Source organism: Callorhinchus milii, unplaced genomic scaffold (assembly GCF_018977255.1).
Source record: "Callorhinchus milii isolate IMCB2004 unplaced genomic scaffold, IMCB_Cmil_1.0 Scaffold7, whole genome shotgun sequence".
Lineage (NCBI taxonomy): Eukaryota > Metazoa > Chordata > Chondrichthyes > Chimaeriformes > Callorhinchidae > Callorhinchus > Callorhinchus milii.
In genome coordinates this window covers 21679725-21703100 of record NW_024704748.1, presented here as the reverse complement: position 1 = coordinate 21703100, position 23376 = coordinate 21679725, and the positions used below count along the sequence as shown (strand labels likewise).

Below are 23376 nucleotides of genomic sequence, written 5' to 3'. Positions count from 1 at the left end.
TTGATGAATGGATATTTGGGAGAAATTCTACTTGGGTCCAGATTTACCCTATTTATGAAGCATTTTAGAAGGTCAAAAATTTTATAAATCATTGAAATGAGTCAACTTTGAAGTCAGTTTTCTGATGTTAAGAGATCCTACAGAAAATCAGCTTTAAAATGAAGGGTGTATTTATGAACGTCTGAATTTAAATTCTGGATCCTCTAAAATACTGCATAAATAAAGTATGTCTAGACTTAGGAAGCTGTTCTCAGCCTGCTTAAAAGCAGAATAAGTTTCAGCTCAGGCTGAGAAAGGTATGATGTAAATTGCCTTGACAGCAAATATTTTATGAAATGACATAAGAATTTTAGGAAAAGGCCATTAGATCCAACACATTCCCATGTGATTGATAAATTCATCCACCAGCTATAATATATTCCTCAACCACTTCCCTTACTAAAATATCCAATGGTCTCTTGAGCTCTTTTATACATTTCACAATGTATCACACTACCCCTTGCAACCACCTCCTGCTCAGCCCCAGTTTATAATATCAATGATTTAGTGCCATCCTTGCAGTATAAATAGAAGACAAGTTTATTGTATATCTTTCTGAACAGTATCCGTTTTATTGAGGCATTGCTTTTCTACAAACTTGTCATTTGCAAACAAAACCCTTCTAATGATATCCTAATTAAAATCAATGATAGATACTGTGTATGAATAGGAGAAATGCAAGAGAAATCTCTGGGGACTCTTTTGCACACAGTTGTCTAATTTGAACATACCATTTACAACTATTGTTTTCTATTATACAGTTAATGAATCACCACATTTGCATTCTCTGTAATTCTCATGAGCTTTTATTTTAACCACAAGTCTCATGTGAGATGCCTCATCAACACTTCTGAAATAAAAAGTACTGTATATAACATCCACCATATTCTATGGTTCAACAATTTCAAGAGTATATATAGACTATTATCCACCTTTTATATTATACGCTAACTCTGACATTTTTTTTACTCCCATTAGAAGTTAAATTCCCTTAGGAAACACACAAATATTTTTACCATTATGGGGTCAACTCCAAATCTCTATGTACCCTTGCCTCTATCTAACTCTGTGTTCTTCTCCAGCATCACTCTCCTCTTTTACACAGAAAATGTGGACCCCTTAAGCATTCCTTGGCCCGTCACCCCATCATTGGCAGCCAAGCCTTCATCAACTATGCCCTTACTCTATCGAACTCCTTCCCCAAATCCCTCTGTATTTGAAAACTCTTGAAAACGTACCTCTTTGCCTATACCTCCAGTCACTTCCTCCTTCCCACTCACGGCTCGGTGTTAGGTACCAACTTTGTAAAGTGCTTGGAGACATTATCCAATGTGTAAGGTGCAACTTATTGGGGTTCATATCTTTAGATGATCTGTACTCAATAAAAACACGGCATTTATACCAAATGCAAGGATTATTATTATTAGATACCAATAGCAATTCAAGAAGTAATTGTAAAATGTTACCATAGGAAAGCCAAAAGTAATGAAGACCCACAAATATTCCTCTTTGGATCCATCACATTCACCAATGATCTTAGCTTGGGTATAATAAACAGACCCGGATTAGATAGAATATAGCACAGAATGTTGTTTGGGAAAGCAAGCAGATGCAACTTTTGTTAGGGAAAATGAACGTATGACCCAGATTCTTACGACAGTGCGATGGAGCAGTGGGCACAATCAAAAACTGAAGAAATACTGAGCAAAGGAGAAGATCTCCATCAAGAAACCATGAGCAACATTTAAGGAACAATTACTTCATAATTAGAGAAGTTAACTTATGAAATATCATGACACACTTTCTCGTAGATATGAGGTTATACATGAGAGTGCTCAGGAAATTCTCATTATATTGGGCAGTGAGTCAACTGTCCTGAGTTGATAGTTGACTCACTGCATAATGATGTAATGAAAACTGAAATAACTGAAAAGGCCTGAACTTTTTGCAATATATCGATTACAGTATCGATTGCAGGACAACATGATGGACTCGGTCCCACCAGCAGTGTATTCTTATGAACCAGATGAGAACAGGAGAGGAATTATGCAAAACACACACACACACACACAAACACACACTTTATACAACTCGCACAACAGCTGTGAAAGAGAATCCAGACTCTCCTGTCAATTACACCGGAGTGAGTCGATTCTTCGGAAAGCAAATTTGATTATCTACGGATTGGTCATCAAAAAAAAAATAAGAGACTGAACTAGCACTATTATGTTCAAGATGAAAGAAAAAGTTATTTTCGAGTGCAAACCCAATATTGGGCGATGAGCTAAGCAAAATGCTGATATAACTATATAATGAGATTTACAGAATTAGATTTCAGATGCTATTAAAATACAAGTGCGTAACATTCATTTGTACACAGCATACTGTACCGTAATGACTCACAGAGCAGTTGCTGACAAGATCTCCTTGGACAGAAGCATCCCCTCCCCTCCCCCCAATTATTTTTGTGAAATGTAATTTCTGATGGAAACACTGTCCAAACTCTTAAACTGAGCTTTAACCTGACATCGCTGAGGTTGTTCTTATTGGGTCCACATTCACGAGGTGACTTGATTGATGGTTGACCACACGTGTGTTGAGGGGGGGGTGGGGGGGGGGGGGGACATATGATGTACATGTAGTAGTGGTCAGAGCCCTCACTCGCTCCCTGTATCCAAGCGAAGTATTGCTGTGGTCCAGACCTGCCATCAGCACCACAGTCACTGAACAGCTCCACTGGTGCTTTGGGTGGTGGGTGGTGGTGGTGGGGGTGGGTGGGTGGGTGGGTGGGAGGGTGGGTGAGGGGGGGGGGGGGTTGGAGAGAATCGAGGCGGTTCCTCGTTAAATGAAGGTCGGCTGGAGACACAGGCAATCAAAGCTCGTCGCTTCCGGGTCAGGTCTGGAGCACAAGTAACTTCACAGACACAGAGGGAGACTCCACTCTCTTAACAGTTCAGTTCTGATCCACTCAGCCCTTTTGAGTCACCTCGACCAGACAGACAGTCAGACAGACAGTCAGTCAGACAGTCAGACAGACCATGGCAGAAAAGCAACCCAAATTGCCCAAGGAGGAGGAAGAGGAGGAGGAGGAGGAGGAGGAGAAGAAGGTGTACTTGGCCGGGCTTGGCACCAGCAGCCCCAAACCCCGGCAAAAGTATGGGGGGATGTTCTGTAACGTGGAGGGAGCTTATGAGAATAAGACCATCGACTTCGACTCTTTGAGTGTCGGGCGGCGCAGTGCCCGGGGTTTAAGTAGACCCGGTGGGAGCCACATCTCCATGGAGTCTGACGGGATGAGTGAGACCGGGAGTGATATCAGCGAGATGTCCGGCTACAGTGAGCCCGCGGGTCGGGGAGAATCAGGGTCCAATCCCCTGGATCAGTCTCTCAGGACTGACCGGGGAGGTGTTCCCCCCGACCCCCACAACCAGGTAATAAGCGGCTTTCCCATTTCTTCCCATTTCATCTCCTGTCCTTGCGAAAAGGTGAGCGCTGGGACTTGTTCTGCGCCGAACGCATCTCTTTAAAGTGCCTCAAAGCCACTTGTGCTTCAGTGGTTAAGTTGTTCAAACTCACACACTCTCTGTATTCGCAAATGGCGCAGAAAAAAAAAAGGGGAGAGAGGGGCGAATGCATTACTCAAAGTTCTCAGTAACGCCTCTCTGTGCAATTCACAATTCATTCTCGTTCGACTCGGTCTCTCTATCTGCCTGAACTTACCTTTCGCTAACCATGTGTGTGTGTATGTATGTGTGTGTTGTGTGTGTGTATGTGTGTGTGTGTGTGTGTATGTGTGTGTGTATGTGTGTACAGAGAGAACGAGTTGAGAGAGAGGGTGACTTTTCAGAGCGAAATCCAACGCAAACCGTTAGTTCTTTCACAGTCATTCTCAGCCGCTCTCCAGCCTTGAACTTCATTGCTATAAAGTTTCCAGGTTGTTCACGATCAGATCCTTCGCGTGGACCTTTAAATGAAGTTCAAGTCGTCTTTGTCTGTACTGTACTTGAATGTCGGCGTGGAAGTGGCAACGGTTCTCGATGACCTGAGTTTATCCCGGAATAAGGCGTCAAAGCTGTGTGTGTTTGCAGTTACACCCCTTCCACTGGAAAGAATGTCAAGCGATAGGAAAGTACAATTCTGTTCAAATTTCTTATTAACTTGTACTTGATGTTGCAATAAGGACTCATTGCACATTCACGGAAAACCCGTGTTTTAAGTCCATTCAGATGTTGCATAGATAATATGTCACTCGCTTGGCTTTGTTTGACTGGTAAGATCATACCATTTGATGTGTGTGTGTGTGTGTGTGTGTATATATAAAAAAAAACTGAGGCACAAAAGTAAAATCTACATTCGACGTGTTTGATTGAACGTAAATCGTGGATCAATGAATCAATACCCGAAACAGCATGTGTCACTTATACAATAGTACATCTGGAGGAACGATTTGAAACAGATATTGTGCATCTCCACCACGTCCACGTTACTTAAACCACAATTCAGTCCAGTCCTTACCAGAGAAGCCGCTTCATTACATTGCCAACAGCACAAAGATCAGTCAGCGAGGGTGAGGCGCCTATTCTTTAAAGGGATCTATTAGGGAGAGCTTTTTTTTAAAAAAAACACACACACACACACACAAAAGCAATCGTCCGAAAGGTTACGAGATAACAGAAAGAGCACCAAAAAAAATTCTAAATTAATTTCCTCTGGAAAGCTTCAACGTGACGGGGAGTGTGGGCGCTGGCGGAACCCTGTGCCCGGGGATTGCATATGTCTATGGTTCCAGGGACTACTTGAGGCTAAAATGTAAAAGCAAATCGCAGCTCTCCAGCAATAAGAACAAAGCAGCAAAAAAAAAAATTTGCAGAACAAAGGCAACGCCATCACTGGGAACGACCGCAGACACAAACCGCGGACACTGCCATCGCTCCGCCCTCTGGTCGTCGTTTTCCTCTGTTTAATATTGCGTTGCTCTTGTGATGTTCTATTTTTTTTTAATCAGTTCGTGTTTGGACCATTTAGGCGAAATCCCCCGACTGTGCTGTGATTTTCTTTTGCCACTGCTTAAAATACCCCGACACCCGCACATCAACCAACCTTTGAGCTATAAGGATTCTCTCTGTCTCTGTCTCTGTCTCTCTCTCTCTCTCGGTCTCTGCGCATAAAAGACTTAAGAGAGTACATAACGTTGGTGGTGTATTTTGCCTTTCTATTTATGCACCGATGGTTACAAAAAATCAACGAAGGGTGGGTGTGGGAGAGAGGGAGAGAGATGGAGGAGGAGGAGGAGGAGGGGGGGAATAGAAGCAATTTAATTCCAGGGCATTTGCCTACATCAGAGGGACCATATGAGCAGAGCTGAAAGCTGTGCCATCAGTCGGTTGCTGCTGGAGACTCCGTTTTGCAGTCGTGAGACGTGTGAATGCTGTGAATGTTAATGTAGGGAATGCTAATGAGGCAGATGGTCTTCGGGCTCACTGGAGGGAGGAGGGGAGGGGAGGGGATGGGGGGGGTGGGAGGGAGTGGGGTGGTGGGGAGGGTTAGTGATGGGGAGTGGGAGGAGGAGGAGGAGGAGGAGAGACGAGGCGGTGCCACATTGAGCTGCAAAGCCTCATCCTCTGCGAGAGCACCATTTTCAGCACCAGCAGCACCAGTCCAAACGACAAGAGATCCCGCGGCTCAGAAGCCTCTCAGAAACCCCTCGAACCGAACCGAACCGAACCTTTCCATCTGTTCGACCGACCGACCGACACAACGAAACACGACACGAGCAAAGAGGGGAGAGAGAGAGAGAGAGAGAGAGGGGAGTGAGTGAGTGAGTGAGTGAGACAGAGAGAGAGAGAGACAGAAAGAAAGACAAAAGAGAGAGAAAGAAAAAAAAATACTGTTCCCTTGTGTTTCGTAGTCAGACCGTTTCAGGTTTAGGAACATGTTGTCCTACCAGGGGAAGAAGAACATCCCGCGGATCACGGTAAGGGTTTTCCAGCCGCAGAGCCAAATCAATAACTTAAAGGAAATCTTCTTCAAGACGCACTGTTGGGTTTGTTTGTTCCGCTGTGAAACGTTGAGGTCTGTGGTCGAGACGAGTTGCGAACCCCTTTCTGCTGAGAAGGGATACGAATGTGTGTGTGTGTGGGGTGGGGGGCAGTGGGGGTGGGGTGGGGGGGGGGTGGGGGTGGGGTGGGGGGGGGGGGGGTGGGGGGGCAGTGGGGGTGGGGGGGCAGTGGGGGTGGGGGGGGTGGGGGAGCAGTGGGGGTGGGGTGGGGTGGGGGGCAGTGGGGGTGGGGTGGGGAGCAGTGGGGGTGGGGTGGGGGGGCAGTGGGGGTGGGGAGCAGTGGGGGTGGGGTGGGGGGCAGTGGGGGTGGGGGGGGGGTGGGGGTGGGGGGCAGTGGGGGTGAGGGTGGATTGTGATCGTAGAGGAAGGAAGGATGGACCCCCCCTCTCCCTTCTCATCACCATCACCTTTTTTTTTGTTGTTGTTCTAAATCTGAAAATGGCGACGTGAATATTGTGATCGAAATGTTAAATTATCTGCAAAAAAAACAAACCCCCCCAAAAAATCCCCTGTATCTCTCTCCCTCTTTCTCTCTCTCTCTCTCCCTCCTCCTCCTCCCTCTTTCTCTCTCTCTCTCTCCCCTCCTCCCTCCCTCCTCACCCCCCACTCCCCTCCCTCTCCTCCCCCCCACCCCCCGCCCCCACCGTGGGAAAATCCGAGTTTGGGCAAATCCCACGTCTGTTTTTAATGGGAAAAAAGATTTGCAAACGTAGTGAAAACGCAGAGGATCAATGCCTGACACCATTGGGAGGTGTGGGGGTGAGGGGATATGTGGGTGGGAGGGGGGGGGGGGGGGGGGGAGTGGTGGGGGGGATGTGGGTGGGGGGGGGTGTGGGTGGGGGGGTGGAAGGGTGGGATGTGGGTGGGGGGTGTCTGTGCTCCCATTAACCGACAAAGAAATGGGATTTTCATCTCCCTGCTCTCTCTCAGCCACTCAGTGCTTTTCTCTCCCTCACACTCTCACTCCCAAACGCAATGAGCAAACAATGCTGGTGTTTTATTGTGTGTGTGTGAGTGTTTGGGGGGTGTTTTTTTTTAGGATGGATTGCGTGCAATTCGTGTAAAAGTACATTATTATTTTTTTTGTGTGTGTGTGTGTGGGGGGGGGGGGGGGGGGGGATGATTCCCAAAAGCGTTTCTATGGCAAATGTTTAGCATAAAAGAGCCTCCACCGCCCACAGGGTTTGTGGAGGATGGAGGGAACATGTCTTTTATTGTGTGTGAAATGATCCACTTCTCTCTCTCTCTCTCTCTCTTTATAATGATGGTAGAGAAAGGAGCTGTGGACATGCGCACTCAGCACCAGTGGGTACTTCAGCCTTTGTGTTGTGCGGCTTTTGCTACGAAAAAAAAACTGGGCGTAGATGGTGTTTTCAAGAAAATATCTCATTCACCACAATTCTGTTTGTCAGTTTCAGGTCGCGGTAACCAAAGGAATCCATCCAGTGCTTCGACCGGTCGCCACGCTTTTGTTGGGCTGTTTTTTTGCTTTTTCGTTTCGCTCGTTCTGGGCGAGAAATGCAATTTTAAAAATCCGAAAATGTTCACCGGATTCAGACATTTAAATGCCCACACGCATGATCCATTTCTCTACCCTCTCCTTAGCACAGTGCAGGATTTCTTTTCTTCTTCTTCTTCGCCTCCTTCTTTGGATTTAGAGAATGGCGTTAATTGAAATACCTTGGCCTGGATTTTCCGAAAGGAAAAATAATCGTCTCCCCAAAGCCTTTACCGAAACGATTCATTTTCAAAGAAAGTGAATGTTGTTGCATAGATAAATCAGGCACCTCATGTGTGCCAGCAACACCCCACAAAGAATTAGAATTTATAATAATAATAGTTCTTGCATTTGATGTCGCGCCTGATCAAATCTTCGACACGTCTCAAAGTGTTTCACAGAATATACTGTAAAGCGAAGTGACTGGATATTTTGTGGGCAAAACGCGGAAGCCAATTGCTCACAGCAGTGTCCCACAAACAGTCGTGGATTGCGTGACCAAATTATTATTATTACCACTAATGTAAAAATAGTACGGAAATGAGTGAGCAGGATAATTTCCTCATTTTATGTGGTAACGATTCTTTTTATTAAAAATACCGAGGTAATAAGACAAAAAAGGGTGAAGTTCTTCCTACAAGATGGAAGTTTAGGAGTCTGACCTAATCTTTAAAAATCTTTCTGAGCACAGGAAATAAATGCTGTAACTGAGCCCTTGTCAAGCTGCTGAATTAGGCTTCACACCTTCTCCCACTCACGAACAGCAGCCATGTTCCTGAACATCACGACTTGGCCCATTTTCCAAATACTCCAATGTTGGAAATAAGTTTTAACTCATTACCAGTTCCCTGGGGGTCAACCTAAGCTATTGTGTTTCTGTTCAATACTTCAGGAAGCCTTCCTATAATTCTATAGAGTGAATTATCATGCAATATTTTAAAGACACGTTAGTGGTGATAATACAAAATATAGCACTGAAAAATAATGCATGTAATCTTTTATTAATGATAATCCTTGCATTTGATATAGTGCCTTATCACGTTTTTGAGATGTCTCAAAATGCTTCATAGGATATACTGTAAAGTGGATTGACTTTTTGTGGGTAAACCGAGACAGCTGATTGCGCATAGCAAGTCCCACAAATAGTCGTGGATTGAATAATTTTTTGTTAGCCAATGTTCTATGCAATCCATTACACTTTAGAAAGAACTGCATATTTACAAGTTTTGCTTCTGTTGACATAATTGGGAATCTAAATATTCACACAGATACGTAAGCAATACAGGGGAGTGGGGGGAGAGAATCACCAAAATTTGTTGTACTTTTCATACTAATGTTCAAATGAATCTGGAATTTGCTGTCCATTTATTTTAGTGCTGAACTTTTGTTCCAATCAAAGGCTACAATTGAAATTCAGAACTCTTTTTTAAAAAAAGAATGTGCTTTGCAAACTGGAAACAATGCTTTAAGAGATGGTTCAGTGGATAAATGCAGCAATTATATTGCAGTAAGACAGAGGAACTTGGATCCTTGCTCTACATTTGGCCAACAGATCTCATCTTGAGCAGCAGAAAAAAGTTTAAACTGGGAAAACACCCACTAGAATTCTTGCTTCTATTTGCTATCCAGTGACTGCAATTCCACTTATTTTTAAAATAAGATCATTCATAATAAAGGAAAATTCTTAAATTTGGCAGCCAGTTCTTTTTTAAAAATGGCAGAAGACTGGTTTCCAAATTGAGATTAAATGGATTTTACACGATCTTAAATTTTAAGACCAATAGTCTTACAGCTAACACAAGGTGAAATTCCAGGTGTGTATGTTTCCACTTTGGGTGAAGAAAAGACTGGGTTTGGTTATGCTTCTCTTCTGGACCACAAAATTGAATTGATCAGGAAGAAGAGTAGCAAAAAAAAGGCAATATATATATATTTTTTAAAATGCATTTTGCAGTTAATTGGCTCAATAAGTACAAATTGCTAACAAATACTTCTTGCAATAGATCAGAATAAATTTGATGTTGCAAATGACAGCAATATAACTCATAATCTACAGCTGGGAACCAGCATAAAGGACCCATTGCTGTAAAAATGCCCTGTATGTGCTCCAATCAGCACAGAGTATCTAGAAAGCTCACCAGTCTCTCGTTTTTACAGCAATGTGAACTGCACAAATGATTTATTGCAAATTGGTCCAGACATAAAGCCCAGACATAAAGCAACTCACCTCAAGGGTTGATTTCATAGTGAGACTGACACAGTCTCAATTATCAGCAGAAAGCAATGCAATGTTTGAAAATCCACAGCATCCCCCCTGGGAAAAGCAAATGCAAGCATAATTTCTGCTTGTGCTAGGTCACACTGCAAGAGTTAGTAAAGGCATTATTGAGACCAGTTGTGAAGCTGCACAGAACATGGCTGCAATGCGTTAGCCACATTTACAATTTTTCTTTCAGAATTAAAAGAAAATGTTCTTGGTGTTGATATGTGAATTCACCCTCCTTTATGATCAGCATGTATTCTCTGCCAAAGAGAAATGGGTGTGACACTTGAGAGCCGTAGATATGTCTTGCCAACTATCAACAGAAATATTTATTTGCATGAAATGGCTGAGTCAAAAAATAACATGAGCTGCACCATCCTACTATTTGCAATTCAAACGCTTCCAATTTTTGCTTTATTTTTATTCATTTATTCTGCACAAAAAGGGTGTTTCCTCATTCAGAATAGATCCATTATCCCACTTCAATTTTATACACACTATACATTTTTTTAATCTACAAAACAAATATGAACATTGATTGGCATGTTTTGAGCTAAAGCATTACTATTTTATAGCGTTAGTGTTTTGAGAAAGCTTGTTTCAGTCACGAGGTTGCTGCATTATTGTTCAAATATCTTGAAGTAGTTCATTGATTAAATATTTCTTTCAGAGTGATCGTTTGCTTATTAAAGGAGGAAAGATCGTCAATGATGACCAGTCTTTTCTAGCTGATATTTACTTGGAAGATGGGATCATAAAGTAAGTATCAGTGTAGTTTGCACAAATAGAAATGGAACATTAGATCAATAAAAGCGAATTACATGTTTATATGCTGTCCTGAGTTGGTCTAGTGCTAATAGGTGCACGAGTGCCAAAAGCACGGACAACCATACATAACTGAAATAGCCCTTGTATTTGACAATATATTTTAAACTATATAATCCATAGTTTAGATCATGAAATATGTCAATTATTGTGGAAGTTGAGTTAAGAGACATATCAATAATAAAGAAAAAAATTGAGTGTCTGACTTTGAAAATGAAATTGTACATTGAAAGATATCAGAGCCTCAAAGTATCTGCTTCATCTAATATGGAAGGGCTTATTATTAACAATTACTGTCATCATTGCAGCTATTTTCCTCTGGTGAAGGTAATACTAATAACATTGATACTAATGATAATGTGCGTTAGGAGTGTACTGACTACCAGAGATGATGATGATAATAATAATAATCATCATAAACCTTATATTTGATATAGAGCCTCATCATGTCTTTGAGATATCTCAAAGTGCTTCACAGTAGATACTTTAAAGTGTAATGACTGTGTATTTTGTTGGCGAAATGTGGCAGTTAAGGCGCACAGAAAGAGGAATTGACATCTGCACTCATGAAGGTCGAATTAATTAAATCCTAGCATCATGCCTAATAACATAATTTCAGTTTTAGGAACGAGGAGACCATTTAAAATAAAGTGCAGCAGTACAAGATTACATTTTGCCCCCTGTGATAAGTGATTTTCAAAATAGGCAAAATGGAAGTCAAGGATTAATTTCCATATTCTGATAAATCATTGTTATTTTTGTCACAACGATTAAAAGGTTTAATCCAAGAAAAGCCAGATAAAACCATTAGACAACGTGAGAACACTATTATGCCCTGGAAATGTAAGCTACTGCTTTGAGTCAAGGTAGAGCATAATCTAAATAATTGATGGCAGCAAATTCACCTCCACTTTTGAACTGAAAAAAAATCCCTTTTATAGACAAAGAAGCTGAAGTTGCTTATTGCAATTCATAAATTTCCAGAAAGAAAGCAATGTGCAAAGTTACTACTGTATATGCACGAATACACTTCTAATCATAATTTGAATCATTCTTATCACAAAGGTGACAATTTTTACACGATTTAAAGAATACCCTTTTCCATCCATTTGAAATCAGTTAAAGATTGTTATTAAAGATTGCTATTGACTTATCAGAATGAACTTTGACATCCTTTTGTTTTGTTCCATTTGGGATTTGGTATTGAGAGAGCTGCACTATTGTATACAATTGGAAAGTGATGATCACCAAAGCACCAAAATAACACGGATACCATCATGACAAAATAGTTTAGAGCGATGAACTAAGGTTCTACACCAAGACTGGAAGTGAGGGAGAAATGCAAGTCAATGTCTTCACTTTAGGAGAGTTAGAATTAACAAAGGGAAAATAGTCTACGAAAACAAATTAAAGTATGCAGGCAAATCATTGGAAAATAAATTATCTTGGAAAACAAGTCTCTTTTGAGGGTTGTAAATTTACTGCTCAACATTCTTACAAGTTTTAACACATTGTGCAGTTCTAAATTAAACCCACATCATGTCTTATTAGGCAAATTGGCGATAACCTTATTGTTCCTGGTGGCATCAAGACAATTGAGGCCAATGGACAGATGGTCATGCCAGGTGGAATAGATGTCCACACCCATCTGCAAATGCCATGCATGGGCATGACTACAGCTGATGACTTCTATCAAGGAACAAAAGCAGCACTGGCTGGAGGAACCACTATGATAAGTAAGGAACGTGACATATTGATTCACTGGACACTGTAAACAGTTCTGAATTGAGTTAAATCGAGGAGATCAAACTAAATGATACAATTATTTCTCAACAGGTCTTGGCTCTCGCCAACCTGCGCTAAATACTCTCCAGGATTAGATAAGTAGATCGAGTCCATCCAGGGAGAGTCTGCATATAATAATAATGCTTGCATTTGATATAGCACTTTTCACTTCTTCTAGACATCTCAAAGCGCTTCACAGAATACACTGTAAAGTGAATTGACTGTATATTTTGTGGGCGAAAAGCAGCAGCCAATTGCGCACAGCAGTGTCCCACAAACAGTCGTGGATTGAGTGACCAAATTATTATTTTTCTTTCTTGAGGGATTATTATCAGACGTGTGGAATAAGGAAACTTGCCCAAGGTTTCTTCCTGCCGGGAATCGAACCCAGGTCTCTCACTTGCCAGGCGAGTGCTCTAACCACTGAGCTACAGGACTCCAACCAGCAATCCAACCACAGAGACATTTCCATGTGTAGGCAGCATATATATGTGGAACTCTCAATGTGGTTTGAATACTCTTAAGCATGTGACATTCAGCTGAAAGAAATACAACAGAGGGCCTGGAAATTGTAATCGTTAGAATGGAGCCCTTGACAAGAAGGTTTGTCAAGACTGTCAAATGATGTTCATATTAAGATTCCTCAACATAATAAGTTGTACCTGTCCCAGCTGGATCATTCAGGATGCATAAAAAAAAATCATTGCATTTGATATAGCACATTTTACATTCAGAGGGCGGATCAAAACTCCTCCCAGGATTTACTTTAAAGTATAGTGTTAGTAAATGGCTACTTTATCTCTGGCTGAAAGTATGGCCACCACTTAACTGGCTTCAAATCAGAACCCCCAAAACGTTTGTGCCGACCTGAATAGCACCCCTCAGAGGAAAAAATATGAATGAGAAAAAAATGAAATGAATTGCTTGAGTTGATTTTTTCTTTGTGCAGTGGACCATGTGATCTGTGAACCTGAACCTGGATCAAGTCTGCTTTCTGCCTATGAACAGTGGAGAGAATGGGCTGATAACAAGTCCTGCTGTGACTACTCTCTACATGTGGATATCACACGCTGGCATGAGGCTCTGCGAGAAGAAATGGAAACATTGGTGAAGGATAAAGGTAATTCTCAGTCACGCTGCCGACTCCAAAAGGAAAACAGACTTTTCTTCTAATGTATGTTTTCTCAACTTTACTTCATTAAAACTGAAAAGATATATTTAAATGACTTTCATGAGCAAAATTTTCCAGTGTTCTACAGAACAGAAGATATATGACATCTAAAGAACTCAGTTATCCTTTTTCTGGGAATCATAGATTTTTTTTAATGTATCAGAAATGTAATGAAAGTAAATAATGAAAACTGCTAATTCGTTCATTTTACTGTGGAATGGGAAATAGAGTTCTGTTCTGCAACGTTACTGTGAAAACAGTTACACGGCTAACAACATTTAACTAAAGATCACCGTGCCCCTGTCTTTACATTGTTATCTCGTTGCTTAATCAGCATCACCACTGTGACAACAGCAGCAGGCATGCCAGGAGCATCCACTCACACTGTACTAACCACCAATAGGGCTACGCAAACCACTGCACTGCAGTTTGTAATGGGGGAGGAAAGTTATTCCTTGACTATTCATGAAATTATTCATGCCCGACTATATTAACAAATTAGGTGCCGGATTATTCATATAGCCTGATAAATGGTCAATATATGACAAGTTAGCAATATTTCCAGTATTAATGTTTTTTCTAGTGAGTTTTTAGTGATACGAGGATAGGATTTTTTTTTAAAAAGGTCTGGAAATTAAATTTTGAGTTCATGTATGTATTGGAAATTTTAGCTCCAAGAATACTGCAAGAATGAAATAAATATTAAGTATTGCCGGATCGATAATTAAACATTAGTTTTTTAATATTGATAACTTTTTTTATTCGTAAACCAGGTGTGAACTCTTTTCTCATATTCATGGCCTACAAAGATCAATACCAGTGTACCGATTCTCAGGTAATAACAACCTTCAGACAAAACAAAGCTATCGATAACACTGTTTGTTATAGATTTGTATTTCTGGTGAGAATCCATAGGCAATGTTATGCTTTTCCATTGGCAGATATACGACATCTTTAGCATCATTCGTGACCTGGGTGCTATTGCACTTGTGCATGCTGAAAATGGAGACATCATTCAGGAGGTAAATTTACTTTTAATTTTTAATCAACAGCAATGAATTGCATTTGGGTAGCACCTTTCATGTCAGGAGGATGTTGCAAGGAGCTGGACAGTTAGGGATTTGGACCTGAGCTAGGGGTTGGGATCAGGAAGGGTGCAGGACAGGGTGGGTAGCATGAAATTAAACTTTTAAACCACTATAGAATGATAATGGAGCTTTTCACATAGCCACAAAGAACAAATTATTCATTCATTCAGAAATATAACATGTTAAACCTATTCAAAAAGTTGTGATGCCTTTATTTGCCTAGTTTCCTCCCTATGAACATAGCTGGTCTTTAAACATAGCAATGTACACAGTATGCTTTCAGACAAGTTACATCAGGGTCTAATGTGCAGCAATCCTGTAATATACCGCTCTACACTAGAAATATTTTGATATTTTCATCTATTTTTAGGAGCAGAAAAGAATGTTGGAGCTTGGAATTACAGGACCAGAGGGACATGTTCTGAGTCGACCAGAAGAGGTAATTCTTTCCTGACCCACTGAACGATGTTATTTATAAGTGAATGAATCATAGGAATCTTGGTATTTTAAACACTGAACAACACATTAAAATGGTGTCAAAACTGATGTAACCTTTATTTCTGAGTTTCCTCACATTGCCTTATGTCTGCAATAATAATAATAATAAGTAATGGAGTGATAGACCAAGTATTTATTCCCCAATCTCAGTTGTATCATGCAATAAAAAAACTTACAGAAGACAAGAAACAAGAATCAAGTGGTGGAATGAGATGGTGAACCACAAAAATGTCAAGGGGATTTGGGACTTTGTCATAGAACACCTTTAGCAAAAGTTTAAATATTTAGGTGGTTACATAATTGTCTAAAAGTTAAGCAAGAAGTGAAAATGTACTATACACGTGTATAACCGATATAGTGGCTTATTCTAGCATTCTAACATGTTATGACCTCCTTAAATACATTTATTTTTCAGCATATAGTTCATTCATTGATGGAGTGTACATATCATCTGTTGTGAAGTGGGTCTTCATCTTGTTACAATCCAAATTTATTCTTCCTCTTCCCTACTGAAAACATTTTCCTAAGGGATCCACTCATTTCAATGGGAGAAGGCAAGGAAGGCAAAAGGGCATTCTTTAATGAAAGCTTGTTCATTGAAGTTTAAATCAATTTCTTTCAGGTCGAAGCAGAAGCTGTGTATCGTGCAATCACCATAGCAAGCCAAGCCAACTGCCCCTTGTACATCACAAAAGTAATGAGCAAAAGTGCTGCTGATGTAATTGCACAAGCACGGAAGAAAGGTAAACAGTCGACTCAATAAAATAATAAACGTCTTGAGTAATGGAATGCTTTCTTTTCTTCTGCTTATATATTTTTTCCTGATATATACAGTACCTAATCAGTTTATCTCACAGCTACTATCTTCTGCAAGTATGTTTTACTAGTCCCGCAATTTGACTAGAAGACTGTAAGAAATAAATGCATCTTAAGTATTTCCACAGAATTATATATTTTTCTGCTTCCTGTTCTCTCGTTCTTCCTCCCCCCACCCCACCACCCGTCTAGAATTTAGATATTCAGGCCTAAAAAAAAGAAGCAGATATATATTTATGCAAACAAGTATTTTGCACAATGACCAGTTTAAGTTATGTGTTACAGCAGTCAATAAAACACAACCAAGGTTTTATTTTGAGCACTTAGCCAGTTCTTTGAATGGTCTAACAGGTGCAGTGGTGTATGGAGAACCAATAACAGCAAGTCTTGGTACTGATGGATCTCACTACTGGAGCAAGAACTGGGCTAAAGCTGCTGCGTTTGTTACTTCTCCTCCACTGAGCACTGATACCTCCACCCCCGATTACCTAAACGCTCTGCTGTCTTGGTAAGATTATGTCAACGATTCTTTTTACCAAGCGGAAACAAAAAAGGCATTTTGTATTTTCATAATTGCCTAGTTAAATGCATAAATGATAAAGTAAAAAAAAACAGTGGTCAATTACAAATGAATAAATATATATACAGAAAGAAATTTAAAAACAAATTGTAGTTGTTCAAAGTGCGCTTCTTAATTCTTTACTGGGCGCTGTGATCATACCTTGATGTGCCATTTTGATCAAGTGGGTAATATTATTGAAAGGGATTGTTCCACCATGACCTTTAGTAACCAACAGTTGACTTTCTCCACACAGTGGTGATCTGCAGGTTACTGGCAGTGCTCACTGTGCTTTCACCACAGCGCAGAAAGCAGTCGGAAAAGATAACTTCAGACTGATCCCCGAAGGAGTTAATGGCATTGAAGAGAGGATGACAATTATCTGGGATAAGGCTGTGGTATGTTAACCTTTATCAGTTTATATAGTAACTACTGCTAGCTTCGAACCATTTTGAATCCTAGAAATCTAAATAAATTAGTACCTGCCTTCGGGCTTGACACCAAATAGTGCAGCTCTCAATGGTCTTTGCTAAAATTTTGCTGTATATAAAGACAAAGAAAATTAATTTCCCAAACTATCACAAATTGAGATCAGTACATTCCTGTAAGTTGATAAGAGCACAAGAGAGATTCGGATTAATAAGCCCTTCGAGCCATTCAAGCTCATCCTTCCAGAATTCCCAACCTATCGTCTTCCTATCACTTCTTTGAGCTGTTTTTAAATGAGTCCATTGTCCTGGCCTAAACCATCCCTCCTGCTAAACTGCTCCAGTTGTTTAATTACCTTGTGGCTATAGAAATCTTTCTGGTGTCTGTCCTGAAATTGTCCTTTCCAACCCTAATCAAACATGTGATTAATATCACCAGGAAGGTGACAGCAAAATATATAGATAATTTTAGACTGTAAACTATTTGCATTCAGTATAATTCCTTTTGTTTTGTTTTTCACAACAAATCTCAGACTACAGGAAAGATGAACGAGAATGAATTTGTTGCAGTAACCAGTACAAATGCTGCAAAGATCTTCGGCCTTTACCCCAGAAAGGGGCGGCTTGCTGTTGGATCTGACGCTGATTTAGTTATTTGGGATCCAGAAGCGGTCAAGATCATTTCAGCAAAAACACACAATCTGGTAATGCAAATATATAGTTATAAGAATAGTACAGTTGAAAAATCTTCTCATGTTTGCGACCTGGTAGCTCATAGAAATTCTTTCATACATTTGCATGTAATTATTCCTCTTTATTTCTTTTGTACCTATTATACCTTCCTACAAACTCCATACATCTGTTTGCTCAACTTCCTTGTAACAAATCAAAGTGGATGAAGGTTACTTTTTTAAAATTGTTTTTCTATTTCTTGCTTTTCACCCTCGATTAATTTACTTTCAGTTTAGAATCTCTTCCAGTTTCCACCACCCGCCCCCACTTCTTAAAATAATCCAGGATTTACAAAGGCATTTGATATGTAAACTCTTAAAAAAAATTAAACTCTGCATTGTACTTTTCCAGGCAATTGAATACAACATTTTTGAAGGCATGGAATGCCATGGTTCCCCTTCCGTTGTCGTAAGCCAAGGTAAAATTGTTCTGGAATATGGGACTCTGCATGTCACTGAGGGCTGTGGACGTTTCATTGCCAAAAAGACATTCCCAGATTTCGTTTATAAAAGAATAAAAGCAAGATCCAAGGTAAAGTGTTCAATTTTAATCAGGATTGCAATATCTGGGATTTAACATGCTGCAGAAGTAGCAAGAGGAAAACACAGAAATTAAATTCAAGTAAAATAAATGGGAAATAACACCTACCCAGGGTTGAGGTATACAACAACATGCAGGGTAGTGTCCCAGAATGAATATAGGCAACTATTGCCTTTCGGGGCAGTTAATAGATTCGTTAGCATTGCTTTATTAGCAGCATTGAAACTGGCAATTCTGGAGGCATCGAGCGCATATGATTTTAGGATCTCTTTAGATTGTTAATGCAAATGTTTTCCAATTTCCAACACCTGGCACATTACATATCGTTCTTTCAAATAAGAAGCCTCTAAAGCACTACAAACCCTGTACAGGCTCCCACATCCGTTACCTTCAATGAGACAACTTTCTGGTTAAAATATTTAACTGAACAATTGTTCACAGATGGCACCGTTAACACTCTCAATACATAGTTAACTGATAGTTTGAAAACTGCTATTTATGTACTACTGATCAAAACTTTTTTTATTTTATTGCTTTGAACATCTTCCAGATTGACTGTGAAAATTGTCTTATTCCCGACTTACTTTTGTTAAAATATCTAATGTTGTTCTACACGCCTTGGATCAATAACTTTTTCTCAAAGATGAGTTACACTTTTACAGTTGGCTGACATTCGAGGTGTTCCCAGAGGAATTTATGATGGTCCTGTCCAAGATGTGACTGTGGTTCCCAGAGCTATGACTCCCATTCCATCAGCCAGGATGTCCCCAGCTAAGCAGCCCGTTCAGCCGTTACGCAACCTGCACCAGTCTGGATTCACTCTGGCTGGTAAAATGTTTACTGCTTATTACATATCATCATCATCATCATTATTATTGTTATCAAGCTGTTCCAGATTGAACTGAAATCTTAAAGTGGTTATTCTAGAATTTGATAACTTGTTTTAGAACCATAAAAATCTACAGCGCAGAAGGAGGCCATTCCAAGGAGGCCCCATGTTGACCCTGGAAAGATCTCTCAACCGAGTTGTATTCTCCTGCCTTTTTCACACCAAATCAGCTGCCACGTTCACCCACAAAATGCATACAGTCACACCATTTTACAGTACATCCCGTGAAGCACTTTGAGACATATTTACAATGTGATAGGTATGATACCAAATGAAATCATCATCATTATTATTATTGATTACCCTTTTATGTTAGTCATTTTTAGATATTTGTCTAATTCCCTCTTATTTTCCTCAAAATCAGAAAAGGAACTTTTATCACTAACTGAATTCTAGCAATCTAAATACAAATAAAGTGAATAAAACAGCATAAATTAGGGGAAAGAACACAAGAAAAAAAACTGCTTTATTGGCAGTTGAGCAGCTTGGGTGAAAGAGACTAGAACTCCCATTTGGAGGGTCACATCTTAAACCCGCCACTCAGCAGTCCCCACTCTTCAGCCTCTCTGCCCCCCCCCCACCTCTGGAACTCCATCCCACATTCCCTTTGCCTTGCTCCCTCCTTTGCCTCCTTCAAAGCACGTCTCAAGACCCTCCTCTTCGACCGTGCCTTTAGCCACCCTCCCTGCTCCCAACCCCTCTCGGGTTCAAATCCCTGACTGTCCAGCTCCTTGGGACGTCCTCCTGACGTGAAAAGCGCTGTACGAACGTAATTTTGTATTGTAAATCTGTTTTAGCTGGGCCTATCTTTGCACATTGGGCAACTTAGTTTTTAGCCACTGGGTGGCAACAGAGTGCTCCAGCACAGACTGCACTGGATGCCTGAACAGTGGACAACGGAGAGATTTGGTCTTGGCTAAAGAAAGATCCAAAGGAACAGGTCACGGTAGCAGCTAAGAGATTAATTCAATTGAAACACGACATGTGATTTAAATAGCAAATGCAATTCTAAACAGACAGCGCTGAATTACATTATACATTCTCTTTCGGGATAGGCTTTTATAGATTTCGCTAGAGGTAGCTATTGCTTATTGTTTAAATGACATTTTTTCGTTCTCTTTCAGGATCCCAGACTGATGATCATATTCCTCGGCGTCCCACTCAGCGTATAAGTGCACCCCCTGGTGGGCGCTCAAATATAACTACATTGGGTTGAATTCCAATCAGCTACAGATGAGAAGAATTAATCTCAGAGCCCTTATATTGCTGCAGGTTTTGTCATCTGAGGCTCAGAAATATTCTCATAAGCAGCTGTATATAGTACAGTATTTGCGGCAAAAGTTGGTTTATGAAGTCACTGCCTTTAGCTGATGAATGATGCATTTGGAACCTTTTTGATCTGCCAAATAATTCAACAAGAGCTACAGTTTTGTATTATAAAATATAGCCATTAATTTATATTAATATTTGATTTAATTGGAAAGTATGCAACAAGCATTGAGAACTGTTTTATTGTTGTGGTTCAGTAGGATTGTACTTGTGTTTAATTCAAAAGCATGATAGTGATATTGAAGGTGACGTGTATTTTACTTTGTATTACCACAAGAGTCTGAGATGGTGTAAAACAATACAGTAATATAGGAAAAAAAAACCTTGAGGTTTTAGAAATATTTTAACCACTTTCTACAACCACATGCCAACGGTAACTCATGATGCTGTACAGCAAGCCAGTATTTTTTACTCTATTTACAGGGTAACTTTTCAAGATTTTTAACAATTAACAGAACTTGCATTTTATTGAACCAAAAAATAAGTTAGAAGCTTTTCCTCACATTTAAATGAAGGTGCATTTTTTTATGTTTAACCTTGAATATACAGTTATGGAAAGTAAAGACCTAGTTAACTGTAAAGGGCATATTGACAGCTTAAGATGGTTCTGTGCCTGAGTTTTCCAGTATCTCCCTTGCACTTTCACTTCCTTTTAAGTGTGCAATGGAGTAAAAAAATGGCTACAATGCAGTGAGTAAATTGCTCACTTATTTAAATATAAGTTGAACACAAATAAATTGTAATAAAACCCTCAAACATACAGGAAGGTGCTTGCTACAGGGGTACTAATTAGGTTCACCATCACGTGTCACACTTGGAAGTTCTGGATTTAAAGCTTTCAGAAATCATATCTACACAGCACACTTTTCAAAATAATACCATCTTTGAACAAAGCGAATTGTAATATCTTAAAATGCAGTGGTGTTGTCTTGTATGGTTACCATGTTTTTTTTGCTAAATGTCACTAATATAACTTGAACTTTTGCGAAGGCTTGAATATGTAAAATTGTAATGTTATGGCAGCTTCATTATTAACATCATCTAATTTCTGCAATTATGGCCTCAATGTCTGGATTGTCTTATAGTTTGAAATTATAAACTGAACAAACATTGATCTCAGTTGGAGCACACTATAGTCCTAGAAAAGTGTCTTTGAGCTGAAGCCATTACCCATGTGTGTTAGACTTGTATTAGGTGGTTAGAAGATGTAAAATTAACCTGGCCCAATAAACTTTCTGGGACAAGGGCTTGGTCTTGAGGTTAACAGGCGCCTATTAATTTGCTACTCATACTTAATCCAATGATGGAAAATGAATTGGCCAAAGCTAAATACATTTGAATCAAATTGCCTTAGGCTTTAGTTGAACAAGTGTGCATTGAGTAAAAATGGCTACAATGCAGTGAGTAAATTGCTCACTTATTTACATATAAATTGAACACAAATAAATTGTAAAACAAAAAGTGCTTAAATCTGATCGTCCAACTCCTCGTTGAAACAAACTCCAGTATCAATGGGCATCTACAGTGCAATCCAGATTTGATCACAAGCGGGCCAGTGTTCAGATTTTCACGTCAGAATTCTGAACACAAACTGACAAAGTTTCTAGCACATAAGCAAGCCTCAAAACTTTGTAAAGTTACGTTGTTTCAAGTTAATGGTCCGTCTTTATCAAATAAATTGTTACATAAAACAAAAAGGTTTGACTCTAATGTTCCTCACCTTCAGCAGACTGGTAGAAGGGTTCTTTCCACTCGCTGCAGTTGACCCTGGAAGCCAAAGCCCTGTAATGGGTAGGTTGATCCTAATTGTACAAACAGCAGGAAGCTTGCCAGACATTGCTCTTAATGGTCTCCCCTCACTCAGCTATCAGGGATCACACGAGCAAGGGAAACAGGCACAAAATTCAGCAATCCCAATAAAAATGGTGAAAACAACAAATTACCCGATGCAATGATGGCAAAACCCATATCGTAAATTGAAGGCCTGATTGATTGTCATCAACTGAAAGCATGAAAAGACCACAAGACATTTACAATTACATTAGATTAATTTTTAAGCGCTTTGGGACGTCCACCCGACTTGAAAAGCGCTATATCAAATGCAAGGATTATTATTATTAAACAATTTCCATTTACCCTTACAACAGCAATTACTGGCAATCTCCCTCACTGGAAAAACATTCACCTTCCACCACAGGAAATGGCCATCAGTTATGTGCAATGGGTAATTCACACTGCACATGGGCATTTACTTTTAAAGGGACATTATCCTCTTAGCCAAATTATTGACTTGTTCATTGCTGTTGCACAAAAATCTCTCAAATCATATTACAATTCATTGTAATGATACAAGCTCTCCCTTTTTCTGCTTTGGAGAGGAGAGGTTTGACTGCAGAAATATTTGTTTTTTTACCTAAATGAGAGTGAACATACTTGGAGCGTATATTTGTATCCTTTGTGAAGAAATGAGCTTTCATCAGCTCCCTAATAGTTCAAATGGTCTTTTCTCATTCCATACTTGAGTTTAGATGCTTCCCATTGTGCCAATGCCTTGACTGGAAATGTAAAGGAACAGATAATCAAAGCCATCTCACTGTTTAGTGGCACAATAAGTACACTTTACTGCATTACAGCCATCCTGTTGCACTGTTTTATTTCAATGACTCTCAGTAGTATTTTGTCCTGTGGTCAGCAGATAGGATGCATCTGAGTCTCAGCAACTGCCTAATGATCTAATAGGTACTAGAACCACAATAGATATTCAATAAACCAAATTTCACTGTAGAAAATGCAGGGAGTTTCTTCTGGTGTAGGGAGTGTCCTGGCCAACAATGCCCAGAATAAATTGGCCATTTGTT

General features: G+C 40.0%; 1 protein-coding gene and 1 non-coding gene across 3 annotated transcripts; one reads left to right on the top strand and one right to left on the bottom strand.

The window, feature by feature from the left end:
- Positions 1–2912: 2912 nt before the first annotated feature.
- LOC103180408 (dihydropyrimidinase-related protein 2) lies at positions 2913–22215 on the top strand. 2 transcript variants are annotated; one of them, XM_042336859.1, is made up of 14 exons: positions 2913–3470; positions 10529–10617; positions 12235–12419; positions 13418–13588; positions 14413–14474; positions 14581–14661; positions 15098–15166; positions 15848–15968; positions 16393–16549; positions 16857–16998; positions 17562–17732; positions 18112–18291; positions 18963–19128; positions 20314–22215. In XM_042336859.1, exons 1-14 carry the CDS (start codon positions 3078–3080, stop codon positions 20403–20405), a joined length of 2079 nt encoding a protein of 692 aa, XP_042192793.1. In that variant the 5' UTR covers positions 2913–3077; the 3' UTR covers positions 20406–22215. The 2 variants fall into 2 exon arrangements, with proteins under 2 accessions (XP_042192793.1, XP_042192792.1); XM_042336858.1 differs by lacking the exon at positions 2913–3470 and adding an exon at positions 5886–6013.
- On the bottom strand, positions 12835–12906 carry trnaa-ggc. Its single transcript has one exon. It is a non-coding gene; the product is annotated as a tRNA-Ala (tRNA).
- Positions 22216–23376: the final 1161 nt, after the last annotated feature.

Coding starts and splice junctions, on each gene's coding strand:
- LOC103180408 (XM_042336859.1), top strand. CDS start 3,078: ATGGCAGAAAAGCAACCCAAATTGCCCAAGGAGGAGGAAGAGGAGGAG. Junction 13,589..14,412: donor AACATTGGTGAAGGATAAAG/GTAATTCTCAGT, acceptor TTCGTAAACCAG/GTGTGAACTCTTTTCTCATA. Junction 15,969..16,392: donor TGCACAAGCACGGAAGAAAG/GTAAACAGTCGA, acceptor ATGGTCTAACAG/GTGCAGTGGTGTATGGAGAA.